The following is a 17,209-nucleotide window of genomic DNA, read 5'->3' as shown; positions in this document are numbered from 1 at the left end:
CCGATGCTGCCAGGGACAGAGGCATCATGACACTGCCAGACGCGGACACGGAAGTCAGGGCTTCCAGCGAAGGCGCGTCATCTCAGCATCTACTAATATTACCCCGGGCTTCAGTCGCTAACTTGACGCGAAACAGCTGCCGAAAACTTTGCGAGCAGCTATTACCAGGCCATCAACAGCCGCGCCAAGCTCGACACCTTCTACATCAACTCCTCAAACCGCTACAGCATCCCAGCCGACATCTCCATCAACGGCTCCGTCGTCCCCACGCCGGCCGAGTACTCCAAGCTCCTCGAAACCCAGGGCGAGAACGTGCTGTACGAGATCGAATCGCTCGACGCCCACATCATCAACCCTTCGTTCCAGTATGGCGCCCCCGAGAATGTCTACGAGAGCGAGAAGAACGAGAAGAGCGGGCGGAAGATGAGCATCGTCGTCACCACCATGGGCAAGGTCCGGTTCGGCAAGGGCCGGGACGCGCCGCAGAAGATGTTCAACGAGACGTTTGTGCTGGTGCCCAACTGGGATGCCATGGCGAGGAATCCGGCGAGGGGGCTGAAGAGGTGGCTCATCATGTCGCAAAATTTCCGCGCTCTGTGATGACACATTCTATATACTACTACAAGCCATATGATACCCTATACACCAATGCAGACGACAAATAACGATTCAGCAAGTAATCGGATGAAGGTATCAAGGTATCTTTCAGGTGAAGCTACATTTTCAAGCGCGATTCTCCAGAGCAACCCCTGGCAGCTCGACACCCAAGAACGGATCAGTCCGATATATTGGGCCTTGCAGTCTGTATGCAGCCGCCGTTTTGAGGGTTGGGCAATATGAGAATACGACAGCCGGTTGAATCGACAGTACAAGCTTGTTGCACCCAAGGTGGAGATTTTGGTACTTTAGAGGTTTGAGCAAGCATTGTGAAGACCGTCTCATGATATTCACCCCTTGGCTGCTCTGAGCCAAGATGGAATGCGGCAGTGGAAATTCACAGCGCAAAGAAAACCCATACAGGTAGATCAGAAGGTCCAGTTCAATGTCAATCCACAATGTAAACAGCGCCAAATAAATGCAAAGTCGAGCGCCTCGTGCATCTCATTGTTGTTCCCATTGTTCTCAAAAGCATTAGCCAGCCTAAGCCAATCGCGGGGAAGACTCCAGCCTGTTGGTGGCAGACGGGACCTCCAAGCTTCAATATTTCCCAAGCTTCTCCAACAGCCCCCAAAAAGCCCCGCCATTCGCACCTCCAGCATCCAACATGCCACCCAAGGCCAAGGCCGCTGCAAAGGCTGCCACCTCCGATTCCAAAGGTATTGATCCATCAATCTGCTGCATAAAAAGGGGAAAAAAAAAAAAAAAAAAAAACGAAAAAGAAATCAAACCCATCTAACTTCCTCCGTCTTTCTTCTGCAGCTGCCCCCGAAGCAACCCCCGAGACAGTGGGCGAGCGGTCCAAGCAGCGCTTCTACCAGACGAACCCCGTCCAGAAGCGCTTCGAAGAAGTCGGCTTCCCAGGCCTGACGCCCGCCGAGAAGAAGACGTACGCGCACGCGAACCTGATCCTCCCCGTGGCCAACCGCCTCGTGTCGCTGTCCAACAAGACGGACCGCGAGTACTGGAAGCACGTCGCCAAGGAAGGCCTGCCCTGCCGCCGGCTCAAGAACGGCTACCGCTGGGGCGAGGACAAGCACGGCCGCGACATTGGCACGTACCGCCTCGACGAGCTCAAGAAGCGGACGCTGTCGCAGGCGAGGCTGACGGCGCTCGACGTGCTGCACCGCCAGTTCCTGGCCAGGAGAGAGGCTGCTGCTGCCCGGGGCGAAGGCGGCGAGATTTCACCGGAGGAACTCGACGAGGAGAAGAAGAGGCGGAAAGAGATGGCGGAGCTCAAGAGGGAGCTGTACGGAGAGATTCCGGGGCCGCTGGCGAGTGATCCCGAGTGGGACGATGTCGCGCCCATTCCGCAGACGGAGCCCGAAGATGCGCTGGCCAGGATTGCCTATCCAGATGAATACGCCGAGGGTATGCAACGATCTTCCTGAAGGGCTATATTGACCAAAGTGAGAGGGGCTGTCCTGACTGACTTCAACCAGCCGTATCGTACCTCCGCGCCGTCATGGCCGCAGAGGAATACTCCCCCCGCTGCCTACGCCTCACCGAGCGCGTCATCGCCATGAACCCAGCCCACTACACCGTCTGGCTGTACCGCTTCAAGATCGTCTCCGCCCTCGGGCTCCCCGTCCTCGACGAGATCCAGTGGCTCAACGGCGTCGCCCTCGACAACCTCAAGAACTACCAGATCTGGCACCACCGCCAGCTCCTCCTCGACCACCACTTCGCCGCGACGCTCGCCGCCGACCCCGACGCCGCCAAGCAGTTTGCAAAGTCCGAGACAGACTTCATCTCCCGGATCCTCGCCGAGGACACCAAGAACTACCACGTCTGGTCGTACAGGCAGTATCTCGTCACGAAGCTGGGCTACTGGAGCCCCTTTGAGCTCGCCACCACGCAGAGCATGATTGAAGATGACTTGCGCAACAATTCCGCCTGGTCGCATCGCTTCTTCATCGTCTTCTCGGACCCGTCCGTCTCGACGCCGGGCTCGGCGCCCACCGAGCACGATCCCAAGGTCCCCGACGCCATCATCGACAGGGAGACGCAGTACGCAAAGGACAAGATTCTGCTTGCGCCGCAGAACCAGTCTGCGTGGCATTACCTGCGCGGCGTGCTGGTAAAGGGCGGGCGCGGCCTCGGGACGGTGAGCGAGTTTGCGTCGCAGTTCTTCACGGACCTGGGAGGCGAAGGAGAGAGCGTCAGGAGCTCGCATGCCTTGGACCTCATGTCTGAAGTGTACCACAAGCAGGGAGACGTGGAAAAGGCCAGGCTGTGTCTGCAGCGGCTGTCGGACAAGTGGGATCCTGTGCGAGAGGGATACTGGAAGTACCGTTTGGCAGAGCTGAAGTAGAGGAGCATAAGCGTGGCATATCTGACCTTGCTGTAACCCTTGTGTATATGTATGGCTGCTTTCTTTAGATGTAAGGATGTCCACCAAATTTGTCACATTCTATTCTGAGTGCTTATTAGCAATGATTTCATTATTAGGCTGATCATGTCATAAAGCGAAAACGGTTCCTTAAACGCCTAGCAAGCGACCAAGTGCTCATGCGTAGAAGTAGAAGTCGATGCTAAAACTCCCTTCCCCCCTTCCTGTCGCTCCGAATGCCCAAAATCGCATGCCATGATGATGCCCCTGTCGCCATTGATTCCTAACGCCAGACTCACTAATATTGTCTACCTCCTCGCCTTGGTTCATCTTCACAGAGGCTCAACGGGGGATTTGACGCTCACTCCGTCTGCCTAGTGCTCGCTTTCCACTCGCCAGAACTTCCAGCCTTCTCTCTCGCCGCCGTCGCCGTGGACGCCGACGAGCCGTTCTACACCCTCGGTCCCCTGTGCGTTGAGAAACAAGTCCACATCAATCTCCATGCCGTCTTCGTCTTCGTGAAGCCCGTTCTTCAGTACGGCCGGCCACAGCACGCCGACACCGTCGCCGCCGAGAGTGGTGCTAAACTTTTGATACCCTTCAGCCTCGAACTGCCCGTCCAGTTTGTCGAGTTTCTCCTTTGGCACGTTTGGCCTCAACAGGGTAATGGAGCAGCCGCCGCCGCCAGCGCCCGTAAGCTTGGTCCATCCGATACCCTCGTGATCAACGAGTTCACGGACTCTTTCCAGTCTAGGGTGAGACACGCCCAGGGAGTTCAGTAGGCCGTGGTTGATCGTCATCAGCTCGCCGACCTTGCGCAGGCTCTCCTCGTCCTTGGGATCGAAGCTCTTGTCTTCGATAAGCTCCGAGGCGGCATCGGTAACGTTGTGCATGGCGTCGAGAATCGTGCCGACGAGTTTGGGGTGTGTCTTGTTCAGCTTGCCAACCTTGGCCACTTCGTGCGCCGTGGACTTGGCCTGTTTTGTGTCCACGAGAAGTAGAGGCAGCTCGGGGAAGTCCCACAGCGGGCGGACTGACGGAGGCTTGCTGTAGTCTGTCCGCTGGAACACCACAGCCTTGCCCTGTGTGGCAACTGTGTTGTCGACTCCCGAAGGGTTTCCGTGAATGCACATCTCGGACACAAAGGCCCAGCGGTTGATACGCTCGACCTGGAGGCGAGCCTCTTCCGAAGGCTGATCCGGGTGGGGACCAGAGAGCGTGCGCAGTTGGAGAAGGAGGGAGGCGGCTAAGCAGACAGATATAGAAGCGCTGCTGCCCAGGCCAGCGGAAATGGGGATCGTGGAGCGCAGGGTGTAGAGGCATCCTGGGAAGCGCGGCGATCCCAGGGACAGGAAGAGGTAGAGAAATGCGGTGGCGGAGCTGCGGTGGACTTTTCGAATATCTTCAGGTCTGTCCGCGGAGACCTCGTCGATGTGTGGCTGCAGGGCGGCCAGCAGCTCCTCGTCGAGCGACGTGACCAACGAGTAGTACGACTTCTTCTTGTCTGGATGGTGGAACGCTGCCCATGGGAGACTATCAATATCCCAGGTATGTGTGAGGTCGATGTCGGGGAATCGAAGCGATACGGTGTGTTTCGACTTCGACAGCGTTGTGACGTGGAGGTAAGATCGTAGGGAGATGGCAGCAGCAATGGCGGCCTGAATAAGACAAATAAAGGAGAGATCAGTCAGCCATTGAACGACCAGATCTCGATATGAGGAACACGCACCTTTCCATAGACAACCGAGTGCTCTCCAAAGACAATCACCTTGCCCGGCGCAGACACCATAAAGGCCGGCGCCATGGGAGCGGACGGTCGACGAAGCGACAGGTTGCGCTGGTGCCCAAGCAGAGACGCTCCACCGCCATTGACGGCCGGCTTGGTCTCTTCAAAGGAGACACTGGGGGTGTCTGTGCCTTCAGACATCTGAGCTCCTTTCTTCAGCCGTTGAGGAGATGAATAATCTGTATCTCGAGTGGTGATCCGGCAAACTGCCCACGACACGAGGGGCAGAGGGGTCGTTTTTGAGGTTTGGCAAGGATAGCGGCCAGGGGGAGCAGAATGCTGGGGTCTGGGCGTATCTGTCCTCTGTCGCGCAGGAGCAGTCGTCGTACAGATTGTGTGCAAAAGTGGCGCGACAAGTGATCTGGACAGCTGCCAACAGCTCGAGGTTCGTGGTTGGAGAAAGGAGGCGGGCGATAGAGGAGAGGCTTTGTCCAACGTTGGAGCAATCGTGGGATGTGATGGAGATGTACCGAGTACAGTGCGGAAAGCGCCGGTGCTGCTCAGCAAGCGGGAGCTAGCGCGGCCCAGCCTTACCAGATGAGTGCAAGAAGAAAGACCCTGCGCACTTGGTACTTGTGAGTTGGATGGTGGGTTCTTTGATGTCGGTCTCGCCCACAATCTGTCCAGAGCCGTTCTAACTCATAAGCAGCTGTCCCCAATTGACAGCCAAGCGACCTGCACGAGTGATATACTATGTACCTATATACTGGCTTATCTGAGCAGGTGATAATGAGGTGCCCAGCGTGAGGAGAAGCCTGTCAAGTCTGCGCTGCAGTACACGTGAGTACACCTCTCGCAAACTGGGCTCTTACACGAATGCGCGTACGAGGTCTCGTTCTGTCCGTCTCTGTTGCTGCCACGATGCCGCAAACCGCGAGCCTGCATTAGCCGGCCGCGACTAGGCCCAAAGCTACCTATGTACATCTCAGCCAGCTTTGTACATGCGGGTATTGGAGCAGCAAACATTGGGGGTGACTGGTGGGTTGCGCACAAGGAATGAGGAAGCGCCAATTGGAAGAAATCCATTACCAGTTGGGCGGACGCCCATTTGCTGGAACCAATTGGCGGGTTTCGCACCAGCTTTGCTTGCTAGAGCCCTTTTTGGGTGTGGGTTCGGGTTGCCAGCGGTTGGATGCGGGATGCCGCTCCGTATTCGTATTGGCCTGCTGTGCGGCAGGATCTCAGCCGTGTTTCGGCGTTGTTATGCTCCTGTTTTTTTTTTTTTTTTTTTTTTTTTTTTTTTTTTTGAGATGATGCAAGCATCTCAGCTTGATATCAGCTCCACCAACTTGAATGGACAAGAGAACCGATACCGATAAGGATGAGTTGAAGAGCAAGGGTTGCATTTGTGTGGACGGCAATCGCCATATCATTCACCTGAGGTACGCTTCATCAATCCCCAGTAGGTACGGCATCATGTAGGACGGCGTACGGATATCGGCTTCGGGTCCAGCCCAAACGAATCCCATCTCCGCGGCTGTGGCTGCCTGAACGACCATGGCCTACCTGAACAAGGCCAGAACGGTCGGCATGGCCGACCTGATTGCATCCATCTCAAAGTAAAGCCCCTTAGCACCTACAAGTTCTGCGTCTATGAGCCTCAGCTTAGACGAGGGCATGGAGTAGGTCATCTCTATCCGGCCACATCAATTAGCCATCTCTCCTCAATCATAACCATATATGGTCTTGACAATATCCAAGAACGTTATATAGGGCTGATTACCTGGTCTCACGGGCTATTCCTATGCTCCTGGGCGTCATTTCAAGAACGGCTTATAAGCACTCTAATTACGCCCTCTTCGATCCATGGGAGCAGACCATACACTTACAGCTCCCAAAGCACTCGATTCACCCCAAGTCACCCCATTACAGCATCATTCCTCCCCGTCCAATGGCAACAAAACCATGACAGATCCCCAATCTCATCTTCCCAAGTCCCTGCCAAGCCTCCTATCTCAGCTCCCCCTCCCCTCAACCCAGCTCCCCCCAAATCCAATCCCAACGCCACACTTCCGACCAAGCCTCCAAAAGCCTAAAACCCTGATAAACCGCAGAAACCGAACAAGTCCCAAGCGCGAATCCCCGCCAATGCCACCGCCATCCTGTCACTGCGTGGCTCTGCGTCCGCAAGCGATGCGCGGGGCGATGACGACGACCCCCCCCCCCCCCCCTCCGCCACAGACTCACAAGGGACTACTATTCAGCATCCCTAACTTGTGAGATGCTATTTCCCCGTGATCTGTCGATCCGGTGCGACACGTGCTCCGACCGGTCACGTTGTTTGTATGGTGGGCTGCTTTGTTCTGTGGCTTGAACTTGATGTTTCTTTCGGGGCGTTTTGGTTGTTCTATAAGTAAAGTGTGAGGGGCCTGGGGATGGCTTCTGGGTAACCGCAATCCTACGCAAACCACACGATATACGGGAAGTCGTCGTCACCACAGGCCGGCCTAATTGGGCGATATCCCTCGGTGTAATCAATCACCCGCAGTAACAACTGCGTCTTTCCGTACCTATAATCCAAACAGTCAACAGATTGAAACCAAGCAAAAGGACAATCGTTCATCACCTCATTCATACCACAGCGACCCCGACCATGCCCGTCACCGAATTCGCCATCATCAAGCTCCGCCCCAACTACGACGCCCTCGAGCTCCTCGAAACGCTCATGACCGTCCAGGAGATGCAGGACGACTGGGTCCGCCGCGACCAGCCGTGCAACCTCAGCCCCGGCGCCAACCTCAGCAGCATGTACACCGACGCCACGGACCAGTCGACGCTGCTCGTCACCGCCCCCTGGGACTCGACCGACGCGCACCTCGAGTGGATCCAGAGCCCCGAGAACAGGACGGCCAACGGCAGCCTGAGCGAGTTCGCCGCGCCGGGGTGCGACTCCGTGCTGCTGTTCCACATGGAGCCCGCGGGCGCGAGGGAGCAGATGCGAGAGGCGTTTCAGCACAGGGACAGCAGCGACGTGTTTGACGTGTGTCGCGTGACGGTCGAGGGTCATCAGCGGGAGGAGATGCAGAAGAGGTATCGGGCGCTGGAGGATGAGCTGCGGGAGGAGGGGCTGGAGAAGAGCATATGGGCTGGGTGGAGGATTGAAAAGGCCCCCGGTGAGGAAGACAAGGAGGATCTCATCGTCTTCTGGGCGGGCGATGTCCCGAGGAAACGATTGGAGGGGTTGGCGAAGCTGGCCCTCAAGAAGGACCATCGCCGCTTCAGACATGTCGTGTAACCGGTCCTCTTCTTTCGAGTACACGCAGCACCGAGGATTGAATTTCATTCGAGCGAGAAAAAAATACCCTTTTTTGTTTTTTTGGGGAGAAGGGCAGATTCACCACAAAGTTGGCAGAGAAAACGCCGCCTGCGATGCTAGGTATCTTATTTTTTGTTTGCTTTCCCACTATTTGTATCTCTCAGTCATGGCAAACCAAACAAAGCTGGAAAAAGACAAACATTGGAAAAATATATCTATAATTCGACCCTTTCCGGCATCGCCTCAATAGGACATGTCCCCTTTGGCAAAAAAGATCTACCAGCGCTAGGCAGTCTTTTTGCTATTGCACCGAAACGACGTGCTCCCTATTTTCCGATTTCTTTTTACCAATGCAATCCCGTCCTTAGTTCTTCCTGGGGACCTCTGCGATCTGCAGGTCTGTAAAAGGGGGAGGTTCGTCAGCTTTCCGTCTGTGGCTCTCTCTCGTCGTTTCTCTCGACAGCGGCGGGTGAAATTGGGGAAATGGAGGAAGTGTCAGAATGACATACTGGGAGGAAGGCTCTGCTTCAGCTTCTCGGCCTTGTCATTGTCCTTGAGCACCAGAGTGTAGAGGTTCTTCTGGCATCGGACCTTGAACTTGATGTTGTGGGCCTTCTTGTTCTTCTTGATCCGCGCGGCTGCAAGTTTCCAACGTTAGTCGACCTCAATTCAATTCCGTCTTTTGCTCAATCCCTCATCTCATCCCATCTCTCGTTCCATCTTGCTGACTGTCTTCTCGAATATCGCCCAAGAGATTTGGGATGGGGGGTTGGCAGCCCTTCGGCTAGCTGCGTCGACTATACATACAGGAAGCGTCCTTCCGACGGCAGATCTCGATGAACTGTCACAAGAGAAGCTGTCAGCAATGCCCAGTTCCTCCAAAAATCCGGCGCATCATTCGTTCAATGGTAATAGAGTAATGCTCCTCACCTTCTTGATGTCAGCGACCTCCTTGGGCATTTTGGCGGTATTTGATCGGCTCGGTGAGACGGAGAGAAATGAGTTGGGGGACAGACGACGGAAAGGTACGAGATTTACGATTCGAGAGATATGGTGGATTTTTTTCGGGACAAATTGTTTTTTGTGCGCTCGCAGCTTCGCGGGGCGGGGACGCACGGACCAGGCCTTGTCTGGGATAGGTAAACCAGCAGGGCAGCCACAAGTTTGGGAAGTGTGGCTGGATGGTGTGGCGCTGCAGCGTGCGTTGGTGTGCGTGTGTGTGCGCGTTCGTCATACACTTTCAGCTGTAAGTGGCTTTGCCTTGCTTTAATGAGGCGAGATCACCAAGAAAACACATCTCATCACTGCAAAGTGGCTGGTTGATATATTATCATCACAAGCTATCGTCCATCCATTGGTTCTCTCCCTCCTCATCAACGACGTTTATCAGAATTAGGCGGGCCCTATCCTCAAGATGCCCAACACTGCCCTAGACAGCGCGATGAAGTCCAAAGTAAGTCACACCCCGAGCCAACAAGGAGCAACCCTCCGATAACTAAAACATGCTTCAGAACGTACTGCTCGGTATATTCACCCCCTCAATCTCACAGTACAAACTGATTCAGTACTGAAAATCATTTGAAAAGCCTTTGGAGGCGTCGTAGTCGCAGCCGCGGCGTGGTCCATCTTCGGAGGCGACATGTTTCCCGCCCAACCAGATCCCACGGGAGACCCCGAGACATGGACGAGGGAAGAGTTGCGGAGGTGGCTCGCCGCGGTAAGCTATCATGCATCCTTGCGAAGAGGAAGCTTCATGTCGAATTCTTGATGGCTGACTACTTGTGGGTGCACTTATAGAGAAACCTGTTTCCGAATAAGCGCGATACCCGGGAGGAGTTGCTTGCGCGGGTGTTGGCGAATATGAGGCATCCGAGGACGTGAAGTTGTTGTTTCTACGGCGCTGCCTTGTCTTTTTTTTTTTTTTTTTTTTTTTTTTTTTTCTTTTTCTTTTCTTTGTTTTGGTAATATTTACAGGACTCACTTGATTGCAACGCGGTTATGACTTGATAACGATAGTTTTGCTCAGCAACGATTGGCTTCAAAGAAATCGCCGTCTGCTAAACAAATGTTTGCACATCACCCAACGCCCTATATGTGATTACACGAATGCCTGCCTGTTCTCAAACCGTTCATCTTTCCTCATCACGACAAGAATGACTGAGACTTCAATGCACATAAGCTTCCTCGTCTATTGCTGGCAATCAAACATGACCCCCAGCCGCCTTCATCTTCCTCAAATCATCCGTTCAACTCCCAGTACGCCTTTCAATGCACAAACCATTATTCCCACTTAAACTCGCTCAACTTTGCAAACTTATTATCCATCTGCCTCCTCGCAGCCGCCGTTATACCCCTCTCCGGATTCGCCAGCTGCTCACTGTAACAAAGCTCCACCAAGGCCCTGAGCTCGTCATACGAAAAGCTGTTGAGATCAATCGCCAGCGTCCCCATGCCGTGCCTGTCCTTGTACTCGCGCGCTTTCTCGACAATCGCCTCGGGACCCCTCTCAAAGAGCTGGAAGTAACTCGTTGCCTTTGCTAGGTCCACCCCATCCTCGATGTTCTTGAGATTCTGCTGGAGAACAAGGATGTTGAGCTGCATGCGGTGGCATCCCTTGTCGTTCATGGGAGAGGCCAAGCGGGCGTTTTGAACCAGGAAGCTGTTGATAAGGATGCCTAGCCCGGTCCGTATAAAGACGATTTCCCTTTCTCGCAAGAACTCCACAATGGTCTCGTCCAGGAGGACCAGCTCCTGATTCAGACTGATGATTTGCGGGTCGGGCTCTCTCACATCCTGCTCGAGAACATACGGAGCCGAATCTGGCGACAGTGTATTGCGCAATGAGTAGATGATCCGACAGCGCACTTCCATGTGCAAGGTAAGCAGCGCTGTAGCAGCCAACTCTTCAAAGGACGACACGATCGTGTCAAATGTTCTATCAGGGAGGAAACACGGTTAGCGGGGGATATGGAACCTGCCGGATTCTCGGAGGGTAACTTACTGAGCCGTCTCTGCCGTAAGTGGAAGCTGTACTGAATTTTGCCCTGAAGTCTTACTCAGGTCATTCAACGTCCACCGTTGGCTTGACTGGCGTGGGAGGTGCTGCCGCGACGAATCCGTTTCTTGCGCCGTTATGTGCTTCAAGCCCTGTATCTTCGCAGCCAGCCACCTCATGCTGGTGTATAAGAGGCACAATGCTGAGATTGTGTCTCGATCCTGGATCACGTCGTTTGCTTCCAGCCGCTGGCTGTTCGTCTTCTGGATTAGAAGTTGTATTTCTCTCCTCATCAATGCGTTTTTATCCAACTCCTCCGAAGCCCAAAGCTTCTGCGCCACCTCGTTCACCTCGCTAGACTGCACCGAAAAGCGCGCGGATGCCCGCAGATTGGTCGAGTCGGCAGGCTGGTCGTGTCTCTTAGTCACGAGTGATTGGAACCAGCTGAAACAGCGATCGTAGTAGCGCATCATCTGCGTCACAATGAGAGAGCTCAGCGCTTGGTCCGGAGGAATGGTCCCCAGCATTCGACAAAACGCCGTGACGACCTGGAAGAACGCAGTAGCGCCCTTGAATATGGGCCGTTGAGAGCATTGGTTCCAGTCGGGATCCTGTAAGAACGAGTCGGCCTCGCCAAAGACGGCGTCGCACAGTTTCCCAAGCGTTTCGTCCAGCTGTGGCTGGAAGACATTGACCAGGAAGTTGTCGAGGAATGTGGTGAGTGTGCTCGTGGCGAGATCAGAACCAGGGGGCACAATGGTCTTCAGCCGCTGCAGGAAGATGAGCGTTGGCGGTAGGAGAAGACTCATGTTGAAAACGCTCGGCTCGACCAATGACTTGTAAGAGCCCTGTGCCTGTCGATTCACACCGTAACCGGCACTCCGCCTGGAGCCGACATCATCCACTGTTGACCTGTTCCTCTTGTTCTCGGAGCCTGGTTTTCGGGAGCCACTTGTCAGACCGGGGACCGTAGCCTGAATGATGCTCTCCAGCGCATCAAACTCCGCAGTCACCTCCGTGGACTTGGTGTCGGTCTCCGAAAACTTGAACAGGTGCTCTCGCATGCCATCTTTGCCACCGGCGCCCGCTCCCGGTGTAGGGGAATCAAATTGGTAAACGTCGGCATCTGTCGTTACGTAGTTGTGCAAAAGGGAGCGGATCTCGTTCTGGTAAAGGTGCCATAGCTCCTTGAAGCTGCCGAGCAGGGCAATGTTATTGCCAGAGCCCTCACGGCGGATGAGAGCCTTGATAGACTCGTGGAAGACACGCTGGCCTTCTCCAATGGCCTCAAACTTGCCGTAGAGCGTCCACAGGAGATCGTAAATGACATCCGCTCGCATCTGAAGCTCTCTGGCGCTGTATATCTGCACACCATCCAGCTTCCCAACGGCGGAACGGAACGAAGTTGGGTGTCGCTGTTCAACCTCGTTAATGGTCTCATTAACAACACCAAACAGCTCGACGGGCAGCCTCTGCTTCAGAGTTTCTACAGCGTTCTGCAGCCTGCCGAGCTTGTTCAACGCTTCAACTAGTAGGGTCACATAGTAGAATGTGTCCGCCTCTGGGTTCTTCATGGGATCCTCCAGCACCGGCCTCTCGAAATCCATCGAATCTAATATTAGGTAGAACGGGGTAACGGCTTGGTTCGCGCCGTTGTGGTGGTTGCTCTCGTTGAGGCCGCCTCGATTCTTGGCCAAGCTTGACCATCTTTGCTGACAGTACGGCGACTTTAGGTAGAGGTGTTCATGCAGCTCTTCCACCAGAATATCCATCAGAACAGTTTCTTGATTGGCGAGGTAGCTTCGCAGATCGCTCAGGGCACCGATATTGTCCAGCTCGGGCTTCCTCAGTTTCCGCAACGCGGTTTGCAGCACGTCGACGGCTGTGAGGAATCGCTTCTCTGATATGCGGGCCTCCAGTTGGTCAGGCACAGCTCGAAGGTCGTCCAGTTCGTTGAGCGTCTGCAGCAGCTCATCGTACTCCTTGGACTCCTCGGAGAGGATCTTCAGCCCCGGGTCCGTCGCACACAGACTCGTCTTGGCCTGCGCCAGAGACTCTTTGAGGGCGCGGACTCGCTTTTGCGAGACCTGGATGCTGCTCTGTATCTTGTGGAACGTGCCGATGGAGCTGTTGAACCCCTGGTGGTGCTCGTGCACAATGTTCTTGAGCGACTCCTGGAGGTACTTGTGCGTCGTCTGGAATTTGCGATAGTCGTGCGCGCGGCCGACCGAGCTGTTGTCCAGCAGCTGGAGCGCGAGCTGGACGGGCACGCAATCCTCCCGGCACATGGACGGCCACTCGCTCTTGATGTGGTCCAGCACCTGAGCTATCTGTCTCTCGGCGCTCGTCTCCTGGACGCGCGGCCGCGAGGGCATGTTGCGGAGGCTCTGCGGCGCCGCGGCCTGGGCATTGTAGCGCTCGCCTCGGTAGTTGCTGTCGCCATACGGATCGTAGTCGTCGGCTGACCTCGCGAAGTTGCCGTACCCGTCACCGCCGCGCTTCGAGCTGCCGTAGCCGTTGGACATGGTGCCGTCGAGTCGAAGTGTCACCAGAGGGGGTCAGCACCGAGCATCGTTGTCGTGTGCGGTGGACGGAGGAACTGGCGCGACCAGAGCTTGGAATATTGTGGCTGCTCGGCGGTGGTTCCTCGTGCTTTGTGCTATGCACGTAGAAGAGAGCAGCGAACCGCAAGACGGGAAAATTGTGTCGATTCAGGAAGATGAGAGCTGTTGGCTGGAGGTTGACCCTGAGGTTTGGCTTGGGGTCTGCAGCCAGAGCACGCACAGACCAGCTCGCAGCTACAGGCCTGACTTTAAGCCGTGAAGCCCCGCCAAAGCTTCAAGCTGACGGCTGCTGACTGGGCGATGCTATCAAGAGCACAGAATATGCCACCTCTGAGATGGCCATATTGCGTCAAAGGCGTCCATAATCCATTATGACATTAAAGCAGCTGTTTTGATCCTCACAATCCTTCACAGGTTGCTGCTTGAACCTACACGCTGTCGCTGCTGTAACGTCTGCCGGGGAAGAGGCCTTGACCCCTCAGCGGATTTCAAACCATCTCACACATGTACTAGTAGTAGTCCTTGGTGACATCAGGTTCAACGTCTTGAGATATATGGTATCAACTTCTCCAACGTACAATCAAACAGCTACCCTATTACTCAGAACAGATAATGACCAGATCACCTGGAGTATAATTACACAGAAGTCAAAAACAAATCCCCTTTGCCCCAACAACCATCCATCTAAACCGCTCCGTTGACAGGTGCCTGGAGCCTCTTGTCCACGGCCATCAATGCCTTGGCGAGGTTTCTCGCGCCCTCTGCAATCACCTGTGGTCGCTCCCAAGCTAAGAGCCCCTGCTTGCCGCGCGCTCGGCCAGTCCAGACGACGTCATAGTGCTGTTTGCCCCAGCTGGGGCATGCATACGGACTGGCCGACCTCGAGGAGGCGTTTTGCTGAGCTGAACTTGAACCATTCTGTCCCGCCCCATCGTCAGCCAAGAACACTGTAATGGATGCTTTGGGTTTTCGCGAAAGTTTGGCATATTCCTCTCCTGATAGATAACTGTCTGCCAGCAATCTGAGCGTGCCCTCCGGACCCGGAAGCCACGTCAACTTGGTTGTCGTGACGAGATCTAAAGAAGTGTACTCTTTCTCAGAATCCAATGCTCTGAACACGGCTAGGAAAAACACCAGCAGCCCGGTTGGAGAATCGCAGAGGGCGTAAGCCAGCGTATTGGGATCGTGGGCACCCCCACCGAACGGCCCCAGGGGAAGGATATTTGTAGAAGGCGTCTTCTTGGCTCCTTCTCGCTCGTTCTTCTGAAGAGCCGCAAGATCCTCCTTTGTATAACCGCCAATGGGTGTTTGCAGCGTCTTTGCCAACGTCCATTTCGTCCATTCGACGGGCGACTTCAGTGCCTTTGGTGCTTTCAACGGCGGCGATATCAAATGGACCCCGAGGCAGGAATCTGGGTAAGTAGCAGCCAAGTGGTTGATGACCTTCCAATCGACTCCGCCGTCGGGCGTAATGGACGACCCAGCGTTGGTCGCGAGGTAATGCCCATACCCCAGTCGCTTCATGAGGGTATCGAGCATCTCGGATGTCTTGGGGATGACGGGCGTGCCGTCCGGTAGAGAATCGCTGAAGCCCAGGCCGGGAAGCGACGGCATGACGAGGTGAAAGGGCTGGTCGGCGGTCGCATCGCTGGGATCCGTAAAGGTATCGGTGATGTGGCGGAAGGATAGGTTGCTAAAGGGAAATGGCGGGATCAAGAGCAGAGGCACGGCATTGGGATGCCGCGACCGAGCGTGAATGAAGTGTATCCTTGTAGGGCCCTCCGGGGCAGAGGTCTGGAAGCTGATCTTGAACTGCGGGACGGCCTGGTTGATCTCCCTCTCATGTTCTTTCCAGCGGAATTGCTCAAGCCTGCGATTGCATTAGACGTCTTGCCATCGATTACCCCACTAAGTCAAACGGCGAGGATGGATGATGAGTGCGCACTTACCAGTAGTCGATCAGCGGCTCCAGGGACGGCTTGGGATTCCACCACGACCTCGAGTTCGCGTCGGGAATCTCGCGAGGCAGCCGGGCCAGCTCGAGCTTCTGCCGCGTCAATTCAAGGTACTTGGTCGACGCCTTTGCACACGACATCTTGATTAGCTGTGCCGCTTCATGGTGCTTGTATGCTGTTAAAAAAAAAAGAGGGAAAAGATAGAGGGCGTTCCCGTTCACTTACGTGGATCTTGTACTCTCGTATCTCCCCGTCAGCCGCAGCGTTTGCTGGCTCGGCAGCGGATTGAGCCATGGTTGGCGAACGGCTCTCACTGACTGTTCACGGTTACGGACGATGGGGAGCCGCGGTGCACGTCGATGGCGTCAGTGGAAGCCAGGATTCATCGCAGCGACGCAGGCACTGGAACGCGGGAGACGGCGCGTGGAACGGAGCTTGCGAGAGGGAAGAAGGCGGAAGAATCACGACGGGACGCTCTCCGATGGCTTTACTTATTAAGGGCAGCTCTGGCTCAGGTTGGCTGCAATCATCGTGGCAGCCCGTCCTGGCAAAAGCGGCGGCTAGCGGCTAGCGTGCCTCTACGGGGCAAAGTAGCGCTGCGAATCCGCAATTTATGGGCCGGGCACCTCAGCATCATCACAGCAGCCTCCACTGGCCTGTGGCTAGTGCTGGCCTCGCTTCCACCCGCCGTGGAGAGTCGCGACTCAGCTGCTCGTGGCTGTGCGGATAGAACATGGAAACCACCTGGCATGCATGTTGCCTCGGGTGCATTTGACACATGTACGCTGATATCATCCATCTCGAATCGATCCTCTTATTTGATAGGCAGGTACCTACCACTCCGTAGGGATGCACCTAGATGCATTGCTACATTTGTACAAGATAGGTACTTAGTACGGAATCAACCGCTCGTCCACTTCCACACTTCCCATCCACCGCAGTAATAATACAAGTACAGCGAGTCGCAGCGCGGAATCCATCAGTGAGCGTCAGCCAAGACCGCCATACAATACCCCTACCTACATACTATACATGCGACATGAATGCTGGCGCCTTCAAACGTTAAAGTACGGTACATTTAGTAGATGCGTTTAAAGTATCGCTGACGTTGCCTCGGTGTAAATTACATGTGTGCGTGCTCGCAGTTCATTAGTATATGCAAGGAATTCATAGCAATAGTAGTTCGCTCCAGCCACGGCAAACATAGCCCAACATCCACCCCCAGCCGCACCTGATTCTTGGTGCCCATCGGTGCCAACGGTGCACCTATACCTACAGGCATCCATGGATGTCATTCCAGCTCTCCCCCCTGTCATGGGCGTCACTGTCATTTGCTGCCTCCTCACCAGCCACGTCGGGTTATCTGATTGGTTAACGAGGGCCGCTCTAAAGGAAGAACGAGTGCTACAAAGGTAGGTAGTCGACCGGTGTGGTGTGCTGCGCTCTCTTTGTTACCAATGTCTATGAAGACACGCACACACACAGGGACGTGTACCTCCAGGTATTCGGGGATTCCGGGAGGTTGATAGCTTGGGGGTTGCTTGGGCTGTTGTCGGTAGCCGTGCGTACGGAAGCAGGACGGGGATTGCTATGATACCCGCCAACTAGAGAAAATCTCGTATCGCAATGCCATATCAACCGTTTGATCCATGTCCCAGCAGGCT

At 55.0% G+C, this 17,209-nt stretch overlaps 8 protein-coding genes across 8 annotated transcripts; 4 read left to right on the top strand and 4 right to left on the bottom strand.

Annotated features, from left to right (window-relative positions):
- Positions 1-26: 26 nt before the first annotated feature.
- On the top strand, positions 27-600 carry CCMA1212_004037 (uncharacterized protein; the record flags this gene model as incomplete). The annotated part of the gene is made up of 2 exons (XM_073701359.1): positions 27-76; positions 159-600. The coding sequence occupies 2 exons, from the start codon at positions 27-29 to the stop codon at positions 598-600; spliced, it is 492 nt and encodes a 163-aa protein (XP_073560298.1).
- Positions 601-1,264: 664 nt separating this feature from the next.
- CCMA1212_004036 (Protein farnesyltransferase/geranylgeranyltransferase type-1 subunit alpha) lies at positions 1,265-2,971 on the top strand (the record flags this gene model as incomplete). The annotated part of the gene is made up of 3 exons (XM_073701358.1): positions 1,265-1,316; positions 1,420-2,028; positions 2,100-2,971. 3 exons carry the CDS (start codon positions 1,265-1,267, stop codon positions 2,969-2,971), a joined length of 1,533 nt encoding a protein of 510 aa, XP_073560299.1.
- Positions 2,972-3,363: 392 nt separating this feature from the next.
- On the bottom strand, positions 3,364-4,916 carry CCMA1212_004035 (Mevalonate kinase; the record flags this gene model as incomplete). The annotated part of the gene is made up of 2 exons (XM_073701357.1): positions 3,364-4,647; positions 4,719-4,916. The coding sequence occupies 2 exons, from the start codon at positions 4,914-4,916 to the stop codon at positions 3,364-3,366; spliced, it is 1,482 nt and encodes a 493-aa protein (XP_073560296.1).
- Positions 4,917-7,368: 2,452 nt separating this feature from the next.
- Positions 7,369-8,010, top strand: CCMA1212_004034 (uncharacterized protein; the record flags this gene model as incomplete). The annotated part of the gene is made up of 1 exon (XM_073701356.1): positions 7,369-8,010. One exon carries the CDS (start codon positions 7,369-7,371, stop codon positions 8,008-8,010), a length of 642 nt encoding a protein of 213 aa, XP_073560297.1.
- A 385-nt stretch (positions 8,011-8,395) lies between these two features.
- Positions 8,396-9,010, bottom strand: CCMA1212_004033 (uncharacterized protein; the record flags this gene model as incomplete). The annotated part of the gene is made up of 4 exons (XM_073701355.1): positions 8,962-9,010; positions 8,839-8,872; positions 8,541-8,669; positions 8,396-8,430 (listed from the first exon to the last, which is right to left on the bottom strand). The coding sequence occupies exons 1-4, from the start codon at positions 8,989-8,991 to the stop codon at positions 8,396-8,398; spliced, it is 228 nt and encodes a 75-aa protein (XP_073560478.1). The 5' UTR covers positions 8,992-9,010.
- A 435-nt stretch (positions 9,011-9,445) lies between these two features.
- On the top strand, positions 9,446-9,912 carry CCMA1212_004032 (uncharacterized protein; the record flags this gene model as incomplete). The annotated part of the gene is made up of 4 exons (XM_073701354.1): positions 9,446-9,484; positions 9,543-9,555; positions 9,618-9,748; positions 9,829-9,912. 4 exons carry the CDS (start codon positions 9,446-9,448, stop codon positions 9,910-9,912), a joined length of 267 nt encoding a protein of 88 aa, XP_073560302.1.
- A 399-nt stretch (positions 9,913-10,311) lies between these two features.
- Positions 10,312-13,551, bottom strand: CCMA1212_004031 (putative exocyst complex component sec8; the record flags this gene model as incomplete). Its single annotated transcript, XM_073701353.1, has 2 exons — positions 10,312-10,966; positions 11,033-13,551. The coding sequence occupies 2 exons, from the start codon at positions 13,549-13,551 to the stop codon at positions 10,312-10,314; spliced, it is 3,174 nt and encodes a 1,057-aa protein (XP_073560300.1).
- A 723-nt stretch (positions 13,552-14,274) lies between these two features.
- On the bottom strand, positions 14,275-16,296 carry CCMA1212_004030 (Putative epoxide hydrolase; the record flags this gene model as incomplete). The annotated part of the gene is made up of 4 exons (XM_073701352.1): positions 14,275-15,460; positions 15,540-15,670; positions 15,771-15,862; positions 16,290-16,296. 4 exons carry the CDS (start codon positions 16,294-16,296, stop codon positions 14,275-14,277), a joined length of 1,416 nt encoding a protein of 471 aa, XP_073560301.1.
- Positions 16,297-17,209: the final 913 nt, after the last annotated feature.

Source organism: Trichoderma ghanense, assembly GCF_004382785.1.
Source record: "Trichoderma ghanense strain CCMA-1212 chromosome Unknown scaffold_3, whole genome shotgun sequence".
Taxonomy (NCBI): domain Eukaryota; kingdom Fungi; phylum Ascomycota; class Sordariomycetes; order Hypocreales; family Hypocreaceae; genus Trichoderma; species Trichoderma ghanense.
Note: the sequence above shows the minus strand (reverse complement) of the source record. Positions and strands in the feature narration are given on the sequence as shown.